Source organism: Mus caroli, unplaced genomic scaffold (assembly GCF_978045245.1).
Source record: "Mus caroli unplaced genomic scaffold, Mus_caroli_1 scaffold_2, whole genome shotgun sequence".
NCBI classification, from domain to species: Eukaryota; Metazoa; Chordata; class Mammalia; order Rodentia; family Muridae; genus Mus; species Mus caroli.
The window spans coordinates 158,525,686-158,544,634 of record NW_028227257.1 but is presented as its reverse complement, the minus strand read 5'-3'; the positions used below and the strand labels follow the sequence as shown (position 1 = coordinate 158,544,634).

Below are 18,949 nucleotides of genomic sequence, written 5' to 3'. Positions count from 1 at the left end.
GAGACAGAGACAGAGACAGAGACAGAGACAGAGACAGAGACAGAGACAGGAATGTCATTAATACCAGCACTAAGAAGACAGAGGCTGGCAGATCTCTGTGAGGTCAAAGACAGCCTGGTCTACATAGTGAGCTCTAGGATAGCCAGGGCTACATAGTGATACGTGTCTTAAAAAAACAGAGGCCGGGCGTGGTGGCGTATGCCTTTAATCCCAGCACTTGGGAGGTAGAGGCAGGTGGATTTCTGAGTTCGAGGCCAGCCTGGTCTACAAAGTGAGTGCCAGGACAGCCAGGGCTACACAGAGAAACCCTGTCTCAAAAAAAAAAAAAAAAAAAAAAACAATAAAAAAATAGATAGATAGATAGATAGATAGATAGATAGATAGACAGACAGACAGATATGTCTATGCATCCAAATGCATTTCCACTAGAATAAAAATTAAAAACAAATTTAAAAGGAGGATTTTTTTTAATTCAATGCCTTTGAATGGTTTTGAAATGGACAGATGAAGCAGGTATAAGTGTGGCTCTCCAGCCAATATTTCCTTTAACATACACAACCCAACACCTTCAGCAGGAGGAGAGAGCCCATTATAGGATTGGGGCAAGGAAGCGATCACCAGACACAGTAGCACACCATGACTTATGAGCAAGGTGACCTTTCTTGGACTTTAAGGGAGAAAGAAGAGGAAGGAAGTGCTCTCCTCCCTGTGGTCAAACACCTGAAATAACCATTCTCAGTATAGTTCCAGCTTCATTTATCTCTTTTGAACCAGCCAACCAGAATGACAGAGAAAATGCCACCTAAAACCAGGAAATCACTAGTAATGTCACTCAATATGAAAGTCGTGGATGCAATCAGATTAAACATACTATTGGTGTCCAGTGAATTAATGAATTCCTATAATGAAGTCATGAAGCACTTTTTGAACTGTCTGAATACTTGTGTATATGATACTACGTGTATTCTCACAACCCTAAGTCTGTAGCCGGCTCAAATACTCCTTGAGTATTCCCTGGCACGTTTACATGCTTACAGCCTGTGTCCGCCGCTAAAACGTCCTGTTATGTCATCAAGCAGCAGATGTGAACCACTAAACATACATACAGCCAGACCAGTTTATTTTTTTGAGTGAGTTGTCCACACCATTATCATACCACTGTTGTTAGCATCACACACTGTATGAATGTTAAATCAGATCAGGTCATGAGATCATTTTAATCATCAGGGTGAAGTAAAAACTGACAGAGGATAATTTCATGTAGTATGTAATATGTTCTCGAGCTATTTTTTTATTCTGCCAACTAGAATGGAACAAGGGTGACTATGCCTAGTCCTAAGAAAATGCAAGTGCCTAAATTGCTCAGAAAGCCAGCAGCCATTGTCACATTTGGATCCCAGTGCCAGGCCGATGTTTGCGTGGCTAAAGGAAGGATGACTCACAGTTAATGTAATGAGAGAACTTCAGAGTAGCAGATGAAACTGTTTGGGAGGATGACATCTGAGCTGGTCCATAGCAGAGCACTTAAATGCAGCAGATTTCTCAGTTGTCTAACTTCAGTATTTGGGTTGCACTGGCCCTGAAACTCTAGATGTTTGCATTTCTAACACTAAAAACCAGTCCTCCCTGCTGTATCTATTCTCTGCATTGCCAGGAAGTTCTGGTCCTGATCCTGGTCTTAGAGATGACTACTTTGCTGAGGTTCTACTTTTAATGGGCTCTGTTAATCCTAATGGGTTATTCTTCTTTTTCCCATTGTCTCCATAGTTTTTATTAGATATTTTCTTTATTTACATTTCAAATGTTATTCCCTTTCTTGGTTTTACCTCCAAAAACCCCCTATTCAGTCCCCCGCTCCCCTTGCTTACCAACACACCCACTCCTGCTTCCCTGTCCTGGCATTCCTCTACACTGAGGCATCAAGTCTTCTCAGGACCAAGGGCCTCTCCTCCCATTGATGTCCAACAAGGTCATTCTCTGCAACATAGGCAGCTAGAGCCATGGGCCCCTCCATGTGCACTCTTTAGTTGGTGGGTTAGTCCCAGGGAGCTCTGGAGGTACTGGTTGGTTCATACTGTTGTTCCTCCTATGGGGCTGCAAGCTCCTTCAGCTCCTACTGTCCTTTCTCTAGCTCCTCCATTGGGTACATTGTGCTCAGTCCAATGGTTGGCTGAAAGCATCCACCTCTGTATCCACTTCTGTCAAAAACTGGCAGAACCTCTCAAGAGACAGCTGTATCAGGCTCCTGTCAGCTAGCACTTGTTGCCATCCACCATAGTATCGGATTTGGAGACTGTATATGGGATGGATCCCCAGATGGGTCAGACAATGGATGGCCTTTCCTTCAGTCTCTGCTCCACACTTTGTCTCTGTATCTCCTCTCATGGACATTTTGTTCCCCCTTCTAAGAAAGACTGAAGTATCCACACTTTGATCTTCCTTCTTCTTGAGTTTCATGTGGTCAGTGAATTGAATCTTGGGTATTCTGAGCTTCTGGGCTAATACCCACTTATCAGTGAGTGTATACAATGTGTATTCTTTTGTGATTGGGTTACCTCAGTCAGGATGATATTTTCTAGTTCCATCCATTTGCCTAAGAATTTCATGAATTCATTGTTTTTAATAGCTGAATAGTACTCCATTGTGTAAATGTACCACATTTTCTGTATCCATTCCTCTGTTGAGGGACATCTGGGGTCTTTCCAGCTTCTGCCTTTTATAAATAAGGTTGCAATGAACATAGTGGAGCATGTGTCCTCATCACATGATGGAGCATCTTCTGGGTATATGCCCAGGAGTGATATTGCTGGGCTCTCAGGTAGTACTATGTCCAATTTTCTGAGAAACAGCCAGACTGATTTCCAGAAAGTTTGAACCAACCTGCAATCACACCAACAATGGAGGAGTGTTCCTCTTTCTTCAAATCCTCACAAGCATCTCCTGTCACCTGAATTTTGAATCTTAGCAATTCTGGCTGGTGTGAGGTAGAATCTCAGGGTTGTTTTGATTTGCATTTTCCTGATGATTAAGGATGTTGAACATTTTTTCAGGTGCTTCTCAGCCTTTCGGTATTCCTCAGATGAGAATTCTTTATTTGGCTCTGTACCCCACTTTTTAATAGCGTTATTTGATTTTCTATAGTTCATCTTCTTGAGTTCTTTATATATATTGGATATTAGTCCACTATTTGTTTTAGGATTGGTAAAGATCCTTTCCCAATCTGTTGGTGGTCTTTTTGTCTTATTGACAGTGTCTTTTGCCTTACAGAAGTTTTGCAGTTTTATGAGGTCTCATTTGTCAATTCTTTATCTTAGAGCATAAGCTAAGGTTTTCTGTTCAGGAAATTTTCCCCTGTACCCATGTGCTCAAGGCTCTTCTCCAGTTTCTTTTCTACAGTTTCAGTGTATCTGTGTTTAGGTGGAGGTCCTTGATCTACTTGGACTTGAGCTTTGTACAAGGAGATAAGAATAGTTTGATTTACATTTTTCTACATGCTGACCACCAGTTGAACCAGCACCATTTGTTGAAAATGATGTCTTCTTTCCACTGGATGGTTTTAACTCCGTTGTCAAAGTGACCATATGTGTGTGGGTTCATTTCTGGATCTTCAATTCTATTCCACTGATCTTCCTGCTTGTCTTTGTACCAATACCATGCAATTTTTATCACTATTGCTCTGTACTACAGCTTAAAGTCAGGGATGGTGATTCCACCAAAGGTTCTTCTATTGTTGAGAATAGTTTTTGCTATACTAGTTTTTTTGTTTGTTTGTTATTCCAGATGAATCTGCAAATCGCCCTTTCTAACTCTGTGAAGAATTGAGTTGGAATTTTGATGAGGATTGCATTGAATCTGTAGATTGCTTTCGGCAAGATGGCCATTTTTAATATATGAATTCTGCCAATCCATTAGCATAAGAGATCTTTCCATCTTCTAAGGTCTTCTTCAATTTCTTTCTCCAGAGCCTTGAAGTTCTTGTCATACATATCTTTCACTTGCTTGGTTAGAGTCACACACAGGTATTTTATATTATTTGTGACTATTGTGAAGGGTGTCATTTCCCTAATTTCTTTCTCAGCCTGTTTATCCTTTGAGTAGAGAAATGCTACTGATTTGTATGAGTTAATTTTATATTCAGAGAATTTGCTGAAGTTTTTTTATCAGGTTTAAGAGATCTCTGGTGGAAATTTTGGGGTCACTTAAGTATACTGCCATATCATCTGCAAGAATTGATAATTTGACTTCTTCCTTTCCAATTTGTATCAATTTAACCTCCTTTTGTTATCTAATTGCTCTAGGGAGAACTTCAAGTACTATACTGAATAGATATTAAGAGAGAAGGCAGCCTTGTCTAGTTTCTGATTTTAGAGGGATTGCTTCAAGTTTCTCTCCATTTAGTTTGATGTTAGCTACTGATTTTCTGTATATTGCTTTCACTATGTTTAGGTATGGGCCTTGAGTTTCTGATCTTTCCAAGACTTTTAACATGAAGGAATGTTTAATTTTGTCAAAAGCTTTTTCAGCATCTTAGGAAATGATCGTGTGTGTGGTTTATTTTCTTTGAGGTTGTTTATGTAGTGGATTACATTGATGGATTTCCAAATATTGAGCCATCACTGCATCCCTAGGATGAAGCCTACTTGATTGTGGTGAATAATCTTTTTGATGTGTTCTTGGATTCGGTTGGCAAGAATTTTGTTGAGTAATTTTTTTCTTTTTTTTTCTTTTAGATATTTTCTTTATTTACATTGCAAATGCTATCCCAGAAGTTCCCTATACCCTCCCCTGGCCCTGCTCTCCTACCCACCCATTCCCACTTCTTGGCCCTGGCATTCCCCTCTACTGGGGCATATGAAGTTTGCAAGACAAAGGGGCCTCTCGTCCCAATGATGGCAGACTAGGCCATCTTCTGCTACATATGCAGCTAGAGACACGAGCTCTGGGAGTACTGGTTAGTTCATATTGTGGTTCCACCTATATGGCTGTAGACCCATTCAGCTGCTTGGGTATTTTCTCTAGCTCCTCCATTGGGAGCCCTGTGTTCCATCCTATAGATGACTGTGGCAGCCTTATTTATAATAGCCAGAAGCTGAAAAGAACCCAGATGACCCTCAACAGAGGAATGGATACAGAAAATGTGGTACATTTACATAATGGAGTACTACTCAGCTATTAAAAACAATGAATTTATGAAATTCCTAGGCAAATGGATGGACCTGGAGGACATCATCCTGAGTGAGGTAACCCAATCACAAAAGAACTCACACAATATGTACTCACTGATAAGTGGATATTATCCCAGAAACTTAGAATACCCAAGATACAAGTTGCAAAATACATGAAACTCAAGAAGAACAAAAACCAAAGTGTGGTCACTTTGCCCCTTCTTAGAATTGGGTACAAAACACCCATAGAAGGAGTGACAGAGACAAAGTTTGGGGCTGAGACGAAAGGATGGACCATCTAGAGACTGCTGCACCAGGGAATCCATCCCATAATCAGCCTCCAAACACAGACACCATTGCATACACCAGCAAGATTTTGCTGAAAGGTCCCTGATATAGCTGTCTCTTGTGAGGCTATGCCGGTGCCTGGCAAACACAGAAGTGGATGCTCACAGTCAGCTATTGGATGGAACACAGGGCCCCCAATGGAGGAACTAGAGAAAGTACCCAAGGAGCTGAGGGGGTATGCAACCCTATTGGTGGAACAACAATATGAACTAACCAGTACCCCCAGAGCTCATGTCTCTAGCTGCATATGTAGCAGAAGATGGCCTAGTGGGCCATCATTGGGAAGAGAGGCCCCTTAGTCTTGCAAACTTTATATGCCTCAGCACAGGGAACACCAGGGCCAAGAAGTGGGAGTGGGTGGGTAGGAGAGTGGGAGGGGGAGGTATGGGGGACTTTTGGGATAGCATTTGAAATGTAAAATAAGAAAATACTTAATTAAAAAATAAAATAGACAAAAAACAATGAATTTATGAAATTCTTGAGCAAATAGATGTATCTGGAGGATATCATCCTTAGTGAGGTAACCCAATCACAAGTCACTTGATATGCACTCACTGATAAGTGGATATTAGCCCAGAAACTTAGAATACCCAAGATGCAATTTGCAAAACACAAGAAAATCAAGAAGAACAAAGATCAAAGTGTGGATACTTCATTCTTCCTTAGACTACAGAACAAAACACACGTGGAAGGAGTTACAAAGTTTGGAGCTAAGACGAAAGAATGGACAATCCAGAGACTACCCCACTGGGAATCCATCCCATAATTAGTCACCAAACCCAGATACTATTGTATATTCCAGCAAGATTTTGCTGAAAGGACCCTGATATAGCTGTCTCAAGTGAGGCTATGCCAGAGCCTGCAAATACAGAAGTGGATTATCGAGTATTTTTGAATCAATAGTCATAAGCGAATTGGTCTGAAGTTCTCTTTCTTTGTTGGGTCTTTGTATGGTTTAGGTATAAACATAACTGTGGCTTCATAGAAAGAATTGGGTAGTGTTCCTTCTGATTCTATTTTGTGGAATAGTTTGAAGAGCATTTGTTTTAGACCTTCTTGGAATGTCTGATAGATTTCTACATGCAAACCATCTGGTCCTGGGCTTTTTTTTTTTTGGTTGGGAGACTTTTAATGACTGCTTCTATTTCTTTAGGGGTTATGGGACTGTTTAGACAATTTATCTGGTCCCAATTTAACTTTGATTTTGTATCTAATATAGAAAATTGTCCATTTAAAAAATTTTCCAGTTGTGTTGAGTATAGGCTTTTGTAGTAGGATCTGATTATTTTTTGGATTCTGTTGTTTTATCTCCCTTTTCATTTCTAATTTTGTTAATTAGGATGCTGTCCCTGTGCCCTCTAGTGAGTCTGGCTAAGAGTTTATCTATCTTGTTGATTTTCTCAAAGAACCAGATCCTGGTTTGGTTGATTCTTTGAATAGTTGTTTTTGTTTCCACTTGGTTGATTTCTGCCCTGAGTTTGTTATTACTTGCCATCTACTCCTCTTGGGTGTATTTGATTCCTTTTGTTCTAGAGCTTTTAGGTGTGCTGTCAAGCTGCTAGTGTATGCTCTTTCCGGTTTCTTTTTTGAGGCACTCAGAGCTATGAATTTTCCTCTTAGGAATGCTTTCATTTTGTCCCATAAGTTTGGGTATGTTATATCTTCATTTTCATTAAATTCTAAAAAGTCTTTCATTTCTTTCTATATTTCTTCCTTCACCAAATTATCATTGATTAGAGTGTTGTTCACCTTTCATGTGTATGTGGGCATTATGTTGTTTTTGTTGCTATTAGAGACCAGCCTTATTCTGTAGCGATCTGATAGAAGGCATGGGATTATTTCAATCTTCTTATATCTGTTGAGGTCTGATTTGTGACCGATTATATGGTCAGTTTAGGAGAAGGTATCATGAGGTGCAGAGAAGAAGGTATATTCCTTTGATTTAGGATGAAATGTTCTATAGATATCTGTTAAATCCCTTTGGTCCATAACTTCTGTTAGTTATGTCACTGTATCTCTGTTGATTTTGTGTTTCCCTGCTCTGTCAATTGATGAGAGTGGCATTTTGAAGTCCCCCACAATTATTATGTGAGGTGCAATGTTGCTTTTAGCTTTAGTAAAATTTCTTAAATGAATGTGGGTGCCCTTGTATTGAGAACATAGACGTTCAGAATTGAGAAATCTTCTTGTCAGATTTTTCTTATAATGAGTACTAAGTGTCCTTCCTTAAATTTTTGGATGATTGTTGGTTGAAAGTCGATATTATCCGATATTAGAATGTTCTGCTACTCCCACTTGTTTCTTGGGACCACTTGCTTGGAAAATTGTTTTCAAGCCCTTTACTCTGAGGTTGTGTTTGTCTTTGACAATGAGTTGCATTTCCTATATACAGCATACTGATGGGTCCTATTTACATATCCAGTCAGTTAGTGTCTTTTTATTGGGGAATTGAATCCATGGATGTTAAGAGATATTAAGGAATACTGATTGTTGCTCCCTGTTATTTTTTTTCTTTTTTTTTAATATATATTTTTATTAGGTATTTTCCTCATTTACATTTCCAATGCTATCCCAAAAGTCCCCCATACCCTCCCCCACCCCTCCCCTACCCACCCACTCCCACTTTTTGGCCCTAGCATTCCCCTGTACTGGGGCATATAAAGTTTGAATGTCCAATGGGCCAGTCTTTCCAGTGATGGCCGACTAGGCCATATTTTGATACATATGCAGCTAGAGTCAAGAGCTCCGCGGTACTGGTTAGTTGTTTAACCTATAGGGTTACAGATCCCTTTAGCTCCTTGGGTACTTTCTCTAGCTCCTCCATTAGGGGCCCTGTGATCCATCCAATACCTGACTGTGAGCAACCACTTATGTGTTTGCTAGGCCCTGGCATAGTCTCATAAGAGACAGCTATATAAGGGTCCTTTCAGCAAAATCTTGCTAGTGTATGCAATGGTGTCAGCTTTTGGAGGCTGATTATGGGATGGATCCCTGGATATGGCAGTCTCTAGATGGTCCATCCTTTTGTCTCAGCTCCATAATTTGTCTCTGTAACTCCTTCCATGGGTATTTTGTTCCCAATTCTAAGAAGGGGCAAAAGGTCCACACTTTGGTCTTCGTTCTTCTTGAGTTTCATGTGTTTTGCAAATTGTATCTTCTATGTTGGGTATTCTAAGTTTCTGGGCTAATATTCACTTATCAGTGAGTACATATTGTGTGAGTTCCTTTGTGATTGTGTTACCTCACTCAAGATGATGCCCTCCAGGTCCATCCATTTGGCTAGGAATTTCATAAATTCATTCTTTTTAATAGCTGAGTAGGACTCCATTGTGTAAATGTACCATATTTTCTGTATCCATTCATCTGTTGAGGGTCATCTGGGTTCTTTTCAGCTTCTGGCTATTATAAATAAGGCTTCTATGAATACAGTTGAGCATGTGTCCTTCTTACCAGTTGAAACATCTTCTGGATATATGCCCAGGAGAGGTATTGTGGGATTGCCCAGGAGTATAATGTCCAGTTTTCTGAGGAACCACCAGACTGATTTCCAGAGTGGTTGTACAAGCTTGCAATCCCACCAACAATGGAGGAGTGGTCCTCTTTCTCCACATCCTCGCCAGCATCTGCTGTCACCTGAATTTTTGATCTTAGCCATTCTGACTAGTGTGAGGTAGAATCTCAGGGTTGTTTTGATTTGCATTTCCCTGATGATTAAGAATGCTGAACATTTTGTTCAGGTATTTCTCAGCCATTCGGTATTCCTCAGGTAAGAATTCTTTGTTTAGCTCTGAGCCCCATTTTTTTAATGGGGTTATTTGAATTCCAGGAGTCCACCTTCTTGACTTCTTTATATATATTAGATATTAGTCCCCTATCTGATTTAGGATAGGTGAAGATCCTTTCCCAATCTGTTGGTGGCCTTTTTGTCTTATTGACGGTGTCTTTTGCCTTACAGAAGCTTTGCAGTTTAATGAGGTCCCATTTGTCAATTCTCGATCTTACAGCACAAGCCATTGCTCTTCTATTCAGGAATTTTTCCCATGTGCCCATATCTTCGAGGCTTTTCCCCACTTTCTCCTCTATAAGTTTCAGTGTCTCTGGTTTTATGTGGAGTTCCTTGATCCACTTAGATTTGACCTTAGTACAAGGAGATAGGAATGGATCAATTCTCATTCTTCTACATGATAACCACCAGTTGTGCCAGCACCATTTGTTGAAAATGCTATTTTTTTTCCAATAGATGGTTTTAGCTCCCTTGTCAAAGATCAAGTGACCATAGGTGTGTGGATTCATTTCTGGGTCTTCAATTCTATTCTATTCTATTGGTCTACTTGTCTGTCACTATACCAGTGCCATGCAGTTTTTAATCACCATTGCTCTGTTGTAAAGCTTTAGGTCAGGCATGGAGATTCCACCAGAGGTTCTTTTATCCTTGAGGAGAGTTTTTGCTATCCTAGGTTTTTTGTTATTCCATATGAATTTGCAGATTGCCCTTTCTAATTCATTGAAAAATTGAGTTGGAATTTGATGGGGATTGCAATGAATCTGTAGATTGCTTTTGGCAAGATAGCCATTTTTACAATGTTGATCCTGCCAATCCATGAGCTTGGGAGATCTTTCCATCTTCTGAGATCTTCTTTAATTTCTTTCTTCAGAGACTTGAAGTTCTTATCATACAGATCTTTCACTTACTTAGTTAAAGTGATGCCAAGATATTTTATATTATTTGTGACTATTGTGAAGGGTGTTGTTTCCTTATTTCTTTCTCAGCCTGTTTAATCTTTGTGTAGAGAAAGACCGTTGACTTGTTTGACTTAATTTTATATCCAGCTACTTCACTGAAGCTGTTTATCAGGTTTAGGAGTTCTCTGGTGGAATTTTTAGGGTCACTTATGTATACTATCATATCATCTGCAAAAAGTGATATTTTGACTTCTTCCTTTCCAATTTGTATCCCCTTGATCTCCTTTTGTTTTCTAATTGCTCTGGCTAGGACTTCAAGTACTATCTTGAATAGGTAGGGAGAAAGTGGGCAGCATTGTCTAGTCCCTGATATTAGTGGGATTGCTTCCAGGTAATCATCATTTACTGTGATGTTGGCTACTGGTTTGCTGTAGATTGCTTTTATCATGTTTAGGTATGGGCCTTGAATTCCTGATCTTTCCAAGACTTTTATCATGAATGAATGTTGGATTTTGTCAAATGCTTTCTCAGCATCTAAGGAGATGATCATGTGGTTTTTGTCTTTGAGTTTGTTTATATAATGGATTACGTTGATGGTATATTGAACAATCCCTGCGTCGCTAGAATAAAACCTACTTGGTCAGGATGGATGATAGTTTTAATGTGTTCTTGGATTCGGTTAGCAAAAATTTTATTGAGTATTTTTGCACCGATATTCATAAGGGAATTTGGACTGAAGTTCTCTATCTTTGTTGGATCTTTCTGTAGTTTAGGTATCAGAGTAATTGTGGCTTCATAGAATGAGTTGGGTAGAGTACCTTCTACTTCAATTTGTGGAATAGTTTGTGCAGAACTGTAGTTAGATCTTCTTTGAAGGTCTGATAGAACGCTGCACTAAACCCACCTGGTCCTGGGCTTTTTTTTGGTTGGGAGACTATTAATGACTGCTTCTATTTGTTTAGGGGATATGGGACTGTTTAGATCATTAACTTGATCCTTATTTAATTTTGGTACCTGTTATATGTATAGAAATTTGTCAATTTCATCCAGGTTTTCCAGTTTTGTTGAGTATAGCCTTTTGTAGAAGGATCTGATGGTATTTTGGATTTCTTCAGGATCAGCTGTTTATGACTCCCTTTTCATTTCTGATTTTGTTAATTAGTATGCTTTCCCTGTGCCCTATAGTGAGTCTGGCTAAGGGTTTATCTATCTTGTTGATTTTTTCAAAGAACAAGCTCCTCATTTGGTTGATTCATTGAATAGTTCTTCTTGTTTCTACTTGGTTGATTTCACCCCTGAGTTTGATTATTTCCTGCTGTCTACTCCTCTTGGGTGAATTTGCTTCCTTTTGTTCTAGAGATTTTAGGTGTATTGTCAAGTTGCTAGAGTGTGCTCTCTCTAGTTTCTTTTTGGAGGCACTCAGGGCTATGACTTTCCCTCTTAGAAATGCTTTCATTGTGTCCCATAAGTTTGGGTATGTTGTGGCTTCATTTTCATAAACTCTAAAAAGTCTTTAATTTCTTTCTTTATTCCTTCCTTCACCAAGGTATCATTGAGAACAGTTTTGTTCAGTTTCCACTTGAATGTTGGCTTTCCATTATTTATGTTGTTATTGAAGATCAGCCTTATTCCATGGTGGTCTGATAGGATGCATGGGACAATTTCAATATTTTTGTATCTGTTGAGTCCTGTTTTGTGACCAATAATTATATTGTAAATTTTGGAGAAGATACCATGATATGCTGAGAAGAAGGTATATCCTTTTGTTTTAGGATAAAATGTTCTGTAGATATCTGTTAAGTCCATTTGTTTCATTACTTCTGTTAGTTTCGCTGTGTCCCTGTTTAGTTTCTGTTTCCATGATATGTCCATTGATGAAAGTGGTGTGTTGAAGTCTCCCGCTATTATTGTGTGAGGTGCAGTGTGTGCTTTCAGCTTTACTAAAGTTTCTTTAATGAATGTGGCTGCCCTTGCATTTGGAGCATAGATATTCAGAATTGAGAGTTCCTCTTGGCGGATTTTACCTTTGATGAGTATGAAGTGTCCCTCCTTGTCTTTTTTTATAACTTTGGGTTGGAAGGCAATTTTATTCGATATTAGAATGGCTACTCCAGCTTGTTTCTTCATACCATTTGCTTGGAAAATTGTTTTCCAGCCTTTCATTCTGACATAGTGTCTGTCTTTTCCCCTGAGATTGGTTTCCTGTAAGCAGCAGAATGTTGGGTCCTGTTTATGTAGCCAGTCTATTAGTCTATGTCTTTTTATTGGGGAATTGAGTCCATTGATATTAAGATATATTAAGGAAAAGTAACTGTTGCTTCCTATTATTTTTGTTGTTAGAGTTGTCATTCTGTTCTTGTGGCTGTCTTCTTTTTGGTTTGTTGAGGGATTACTTTCTTGCTTTTTCTAGGGTGTGGTTTCCGTCCTTGTATTGTTTTTTTTTGTTTGTTTGTTTGTTTGTTTGCTTTTTTCTGTTATTATCCTTTGAAGGGCTGGATTCGTGGAAAGGTAACATGTGAATTTGGTTTTGTCATGGAATACTTTGGTTTCTCCATCTATGGTAATTGAGAGTTTGGCTGGGTATAGAAGCCTGGTATGGCATTTGTGTTCTCTTAGTGTCTGTATAACATCTGTCCAGGATCTGCTGACTTTCATAGTTTCTGGTGAAAAGTCTGGTGTAATTCTGATAGGCCTGCCTTTATATGTTACTTGACCTTTCTCCCTTACTGCTTTTAATATTCTATCTTTATTTAGTGCATTTGTTTTTCTGATTATTATGCTTCGGGAAGAATTTCTTTTTTGGTCCAGTCTATTTGGAGTTCTATAGGCTTCTTGTATGTTCATGGGCATCTCTTTCTTTAGGTTTGGGAAGTTTTCTTCTATAATTTTGTTGAAGATATATGCTGGCCCTTTAAGTTGAAAATCGTCATTCTCATCTACTCCTATTATTTGTAGGTTTGGTCTTCTCATTGTGTCCTGTATTTCCTGAATGTTTTGAGTTAGGATCTTTTTGCATTTTGTATTTTCTTTGATTGTTGTGCCGATGTTCTCTTTGGAATCTTCTGCACCTGAGATTCTCTCTTCCATCTCTTGTATTCTGTTGTTGATACTTGCATCTATGGTTCCAGATTTCTTTCCTTGGTTTTCTATCTCCAGTGTTGCCTCACTTTGGTTTTCTTTTTTGTGTCTACTTCCCTTTTTAGGTCTTGGATGGTTTTATTCAATTCCATCACCTGTTTGGTCGTGTTTTCCTGCAATTCTTTAAGAGATTTTGTGCTTCCTCTTTAAAGTGTTCTACCAGTTTAGCAGTTTTCTCCTGTATTTCTTTAAGTGAGTTATTAAAGTCCTTCTTGGTGTCCTCTACCATCATCATGAGATATGCTTTTAAATCAGGGACTATCTTCCAGGTGTTTTGGGGTGCCCAGGACTGGGTGGGGTGGGAGTGCTGTGTTCTGATGATGGTGAGTGGTCTTGGTTTCTGTTAGTAAGATTCTTAAGTTTGCCTTTCGCCATCTGGTAATCTCTAGAGTTAGTTGTTATAGTTGTCTCTGGTTAGAGCTTGTTCCTCAGGTGATTATGTTAGCCTCTATCAGCAGACCTGGGAGACTAGCTCTCTGCTGAGTTTCAGTTTTCAGAGTACTCTCTGCAGGCAAGCTCTCTTCTTGCAGGAAAGGTGCCCAGATATCTGGTGTTCGAATCTGCCTCCTAGCTGAAGTTGTGATCCACTCACCAGAGGTCTTAAGATCCCATGAGTCCTGTGGGGACCTTGTGGGTGTCAGCAGACTCCGTGCCCAAGGTACCCCAGTGCTGGCGTGGACCGGAAGGAACTTGTGACCCTGATCATGCTGGGTTTTCTGCTTCCCTAACTAATGCAGTCTCAGGTCCCGAGTGATTGGATTGGAGCAGAAGCTCTGTTCCACTCACCAGAGGCCTTAAGATCCCATGGAAGGTCCTGTGGGGACCTTGCGGGTGTCCGCAGACTCTGTGCCCAAGGTACCTCAGTGCTGGCGTGGATTTTTGATGTTATTTTTGTTTTTTTGTTTGTATGGTCCACTTCTTTTGGGTTTATTAAAAGATTACTTTCTTGCTTTTTCTAGAGTGTAGTTTCCCTCCTTGTGTTCATGTTTTCCATCTGTTATCCTCTGTAGGGCTGAATTTGTAGAGATATCTTGTGTGAATTTGGTTTTGCCATGGAATATCTTGGTTTTCTGTCTATGGTAATTGACAGTTTTGTTGGGCATAGTAGCCTGGGCTGGCATTTGTGTTCTCTTAGGGTCTGTATCAGATCTTCCCAGCATTCTCTGACTTTCATAGTCTCTGGGGAGAAGCCAGATGTAATTCTGATAGGTCTGCCTTTATATGTTACTTGAACTTTTTCCCTTACTGCTTTTAATATTCTTTCTTTTTTAGTTCATTTGATGTTTTTATTATTGTGTAATGGAATTTCTTTTCTGGTCCAGTCTATTTGGAGTTCTGTAGTCTTCTTATATGTTCATGGACATCTCTTTCTTTAGATTAGGGAAGTTTTCTTTTATAATTTTATTGAAGATATTTACTGGCCCTACAAGTTGAGAATCTTCACTTTCTTCTAGACCTATTATCCTTAGGTTTGGTCTTCTCATTGTATCCTGGATTTCCTGGATGTTTTGGGTTAGGAGCTTTTTGCATTTTTCTTTTTCTTTGTTTGTTGTGTAAATGTTTTCTATGGTATCTTCTGCACCTGGGATTCTCTCTTCTATCTATTGTATTCTGTTGTTGATGCCTGCATCTCTAACTCCTGATCTCTTTCCTAGGTTTTCTATCTTCAGTGTTGACTCCCTTTGTGTTTTCTTTATTGTTTCTATTTCCATTTTTATATCCTGGATGGTTTCATTCAGTTCCTTTACCTGTTTGGTTATATTTTCCTGTAATTCTTTAAGGAATTTTTATGTTTCCTCTTTAAGGCCTTCTACCTATTTACCTGTATTGTCTTATATTTCTTTAAGGGAGTTGTTTATATCCTTCTTAAATTCCTCTATCATTATCATCATGAGGTGTGATTTTAAATCAGAGTCTTGCTTTTCTGTTGTGTTGGGTTCACTGTGGTGGGAAAACTGGGATCTGATGATGCCAATTAGCCTTGGTTTCTGTTGCTTATGCTCTTGCACTTGCCTTTTGCCATCTGGTTTTCTCTGATGTTAGCTAGTCTTGCTGTCTCTGACTGTGGCTTGTATGTCCTCTAAGCCTGTGTGTCAGTACTCCTGGAAGACTAGTTCTCTCTGGAAGGAATCTAGGTATGGAGAGCTATGGTATAGGATCAGCTCTGGGGTGCAGACAGAGATCAAAAGGATCCTGTCCCCACCTGATCCTTGGTTCCTGCATCCTGATGGCTCTGTGAGGGTCCCTCTTGGGTGAGAAATTTGAAGAGAAGTGTTAGTCTTACCTGTGCTCACAGGTGTGTAGACACTCCTGGGAGACCAGCTTTCTCCCGGCTGTATCTGTCTATGTAGCTCTGTGGCAAGGATCAGCTCTGGGTGCAGAAGGGAAACGGGAAGCTCCTGTCCAGGCCACCCAGAGGTTCCTGTTAGGTTATTCTTGACTGACTAATAATTGGTTACTATTTTAGTGAAACATTGGTACAGAATACAGTTTTAATATCTATATTAATAAAATATTCTCCACAAATCAATTTGATAATAAACTATAGCACTGTTTAATTGTTAAATGGATATCACTTTGATTATTTTTATATGTGTCCTATATATGAAACTAACTTCCCTGCCCTAATTTTAAACTAGATGATTCCAACAGAAGTTAAAGTGTTTGCTTCTTATACTTTCTACAAAGACAGAATAGGACAAGGTAATTAGTATATGAAGTAAATTAACCAATTTGTGTGTCTCAATATTGTAATTTGCTTTGTTTGCTTGATAGGATATAATTACTTAGAAAGTATGTAAAAATAAGTAAATAGGCCGGGCGTGGTGGCGCACGCCTTTAATCCCAGCACTCGGGAGGCTGAGGCAGGCGGATTTCTGAGTTCAAGGCCAGCCTGGTCTACAAAGTGAGTTCCAGGACAGCCAGGGCTATACAGAGAAACCCTGTCTCGAAAAACCAAAAAAAAAAAAAAAAAAAAAAAAAAAAAAAAGTAAATAAATTTATCACTTAATTAGTGGTAAACCTTAAGCGTTTGTCAGCAAACTTTTTATAGGCAACCTGTACATATTGCCTGTACATATTTATCATTGAATCTGTAATATTTAGAGAGTTGTTCTTCATTATATCAGATCTTTTCTCACTTTCTGTGACTAGCCACTTGTAACCTTCAATTTTAAAACTGTAACCTTGTAATAAAAATGAAGACCTACAAGCTCAAACATTTTAAATATCATACCATAAAATGGATTCTTGTTGTATATTATAGTACTCCTTGATGGATTTATTATCTAAAATGGTAGTGGGCCAACCTCATTTTGTCCGTTGCATCAAACCAAATAATGAGCGACAGGCAAGAAAGTATGACAAGGAGAAAGTTCTGCTCCAGCTGCGTTGTACAGGGATTTTGGAAACAGCAAGAATTCGAAGACTTGGTTATTCACATCGGATACTCTTTGCTAACTTTATAAAGAGGTATGTGGATTATTTAAGTTTCCATTTTGCTGTTTATGTTTTTAAAAATCTTCATGAGGATTGTAGAACATAAAACAGCCAGTAGTCTAGGCACCTTAGGGAGGAAGCATTTTATTTGTGCAGTAAAAAGACAATGTAGCTATTATTAGTTGAGCCTGAAAGAGTCTGCTGTGCTCTGGGAAGCCTCTGTAGTGAGAGAAGATGCATGTGAACGATGCTGGAGGGTTAAGGGTCTAAGGCTCTGTACTGAAGAGCTGAGAGATCTGAGTTCTCAGCCCAATTCTACCACTTGCTGTGTAGCCATGGGACCACACCAATAGTTCTGAAGTAGAAGATATGGTGCCCCTCAAAAGATACCTACCAATATTGGGAGACATTTTGGAATGTCATGCCTTAGACATGGGTACTCCCACATAGAGGGTATGTATGTAGCTAATCATGTCATCTACATCTCAGAGGGCAGCTCCCATAACAAAGATCTCCACACCCAAATGCCAGCAGTATGGGGTTAAGAACCCCTCGCCTCAATGGTATTTCAGTTTCTTCATCTCCTAAGTCTGCTATGACCATCTGATAGAATGGTTATAATGATCAAATTGAATAATGTCATGTCTATGGAGACTTCCCAGATATAGAAAATCAATTAAATGTATATGTCAATTTAATCTTTTCTAATTTAAGAAAGAATCCATTAAGTACAAAGACTTCTTAACACATAAAATCATTGTAAAATTAAATTTTTATATAGTAAATGTATTTTGTAGAACTACATTAGTGTCAATGCTAAGACTCAGTGATTTAAATATTTAATATTTTAAATGCTCATGTTTGTAATACTTGTCAATCCTGTCATTTCTGTTCATTATATTTAAAGAAATCTCAAGTTTTAAACATACTGTAATTTTGAGGACATTTTAATGTTCAAAGAAACTATTATATATATATATATATATATATATGTGTATATATATATATGTGTATATATATATATATATATATATTAAAACTTTCCAATCTTCCTTTTTAAAGTATGCAAAGGAATATTAAGAACAAAACAAAGCTTTGTTTTTAGTAGCTCAGCAAATCCTGATTACATGTCTCCACCAATAATAATAAGGAGGAGGAGGAGGAGAATGAGAAGAAGATGTAGAAAAAGTAGGAAGAGGGGAGGAGACAGAGGAGGAGAAGAACAAAAAGGAAAAGATGAAGAAGAAAGTTGTACCATGCTTTCTTTTACATGGCCTATGTAACTGTTGATAGTCTATCACTGTGACAAATACTGGAAAGAAGCAAATTGATAAAGAAGACATTTGCCTGGGCTGACAGGCTCAGTGGTTTTGCTCTGTGGTCAGCTAGCTATGTTGCTTTAAGACTTGTGGCAAGGTAGAAACTTCATGCTAGGAAGGTGTGGTGGAAGAAACCTGCTATCATTCTTACAACCAGGAAGTAGAGGGATACTGAGAGGAAGAAGATCAAAGAAAGGGACAAGAATAATATACCCTTCAGGTGCAGGGATGTGCCACTATGCCTTCAAGTGGATACTTCCTCCAGTAAGATCCCAACTCCTAACAACAACAGCCCATCAGCTATCACACGGACAAGTTAGTATCCTTGTGATCCAGTTACCCCTCAGGAGCACCACTACACCAGGCACAGAATACCTGTTAACACCGGTGCCTTTGGGGGTACACTTCTTACCCAACCTATAACAGTATCTAAGATTAAGTGTAATGAGAATTTTTTATCATGATTCTCTTCTTTTTTCAGCCATTCGTCTTAGCCTTTTTTCCTTAAAACTACAAAAAGGAAAATAAAAGTAGTTTTAGAATGTCCTGAAATCAAGAACACACTACCACTTTTTCATGATAGGGAACAAAATCACCATGGAAGCAGTTACAGAGACAATGTGTGGAGCTGAGACAAAAGGATGGACAATCCAGAGACTGCCCCACCTGGGGATCCATCCCATAATCAGCCACCAAACGCAGACACTATTGCATATGCCAGCAAAATTTTGCTGAAAGGACCATGATATAGCTGTCTCTTGTGAGGCTATGCCAGTGCCTGGCAAATACAGAAGTGCATGCTCACAGTTATCTATTTGATGGAACATAGGGCCCCCAATTGAGGAGCTAGAGAAAGTA

The 18,949-nt window shown here is 39.0% G+C and overlaps 1 protein-coding gene across 1 annotated transcript in view; it reads left to right on the top strand.

Annotated features, from left to right (window-relative positions):
* Positions 1-18,949, top strand: part of Myo3a (myosin IIIA) — a 232,111-nt gene that overhangs the window by 147,196 nt on the left and 65,966 nt on the right. Inside the window, exon 24 of the mRNA XM_021155802.2 lies at positions 16,600-16,805. Coding sequence (XP_021011461.2) covers positions 16,600-16,805 — 206 coding nt within the window. The remainder of the gene's footprint in view (positions 1-16,599; positions 16,806-18,949) is intronic.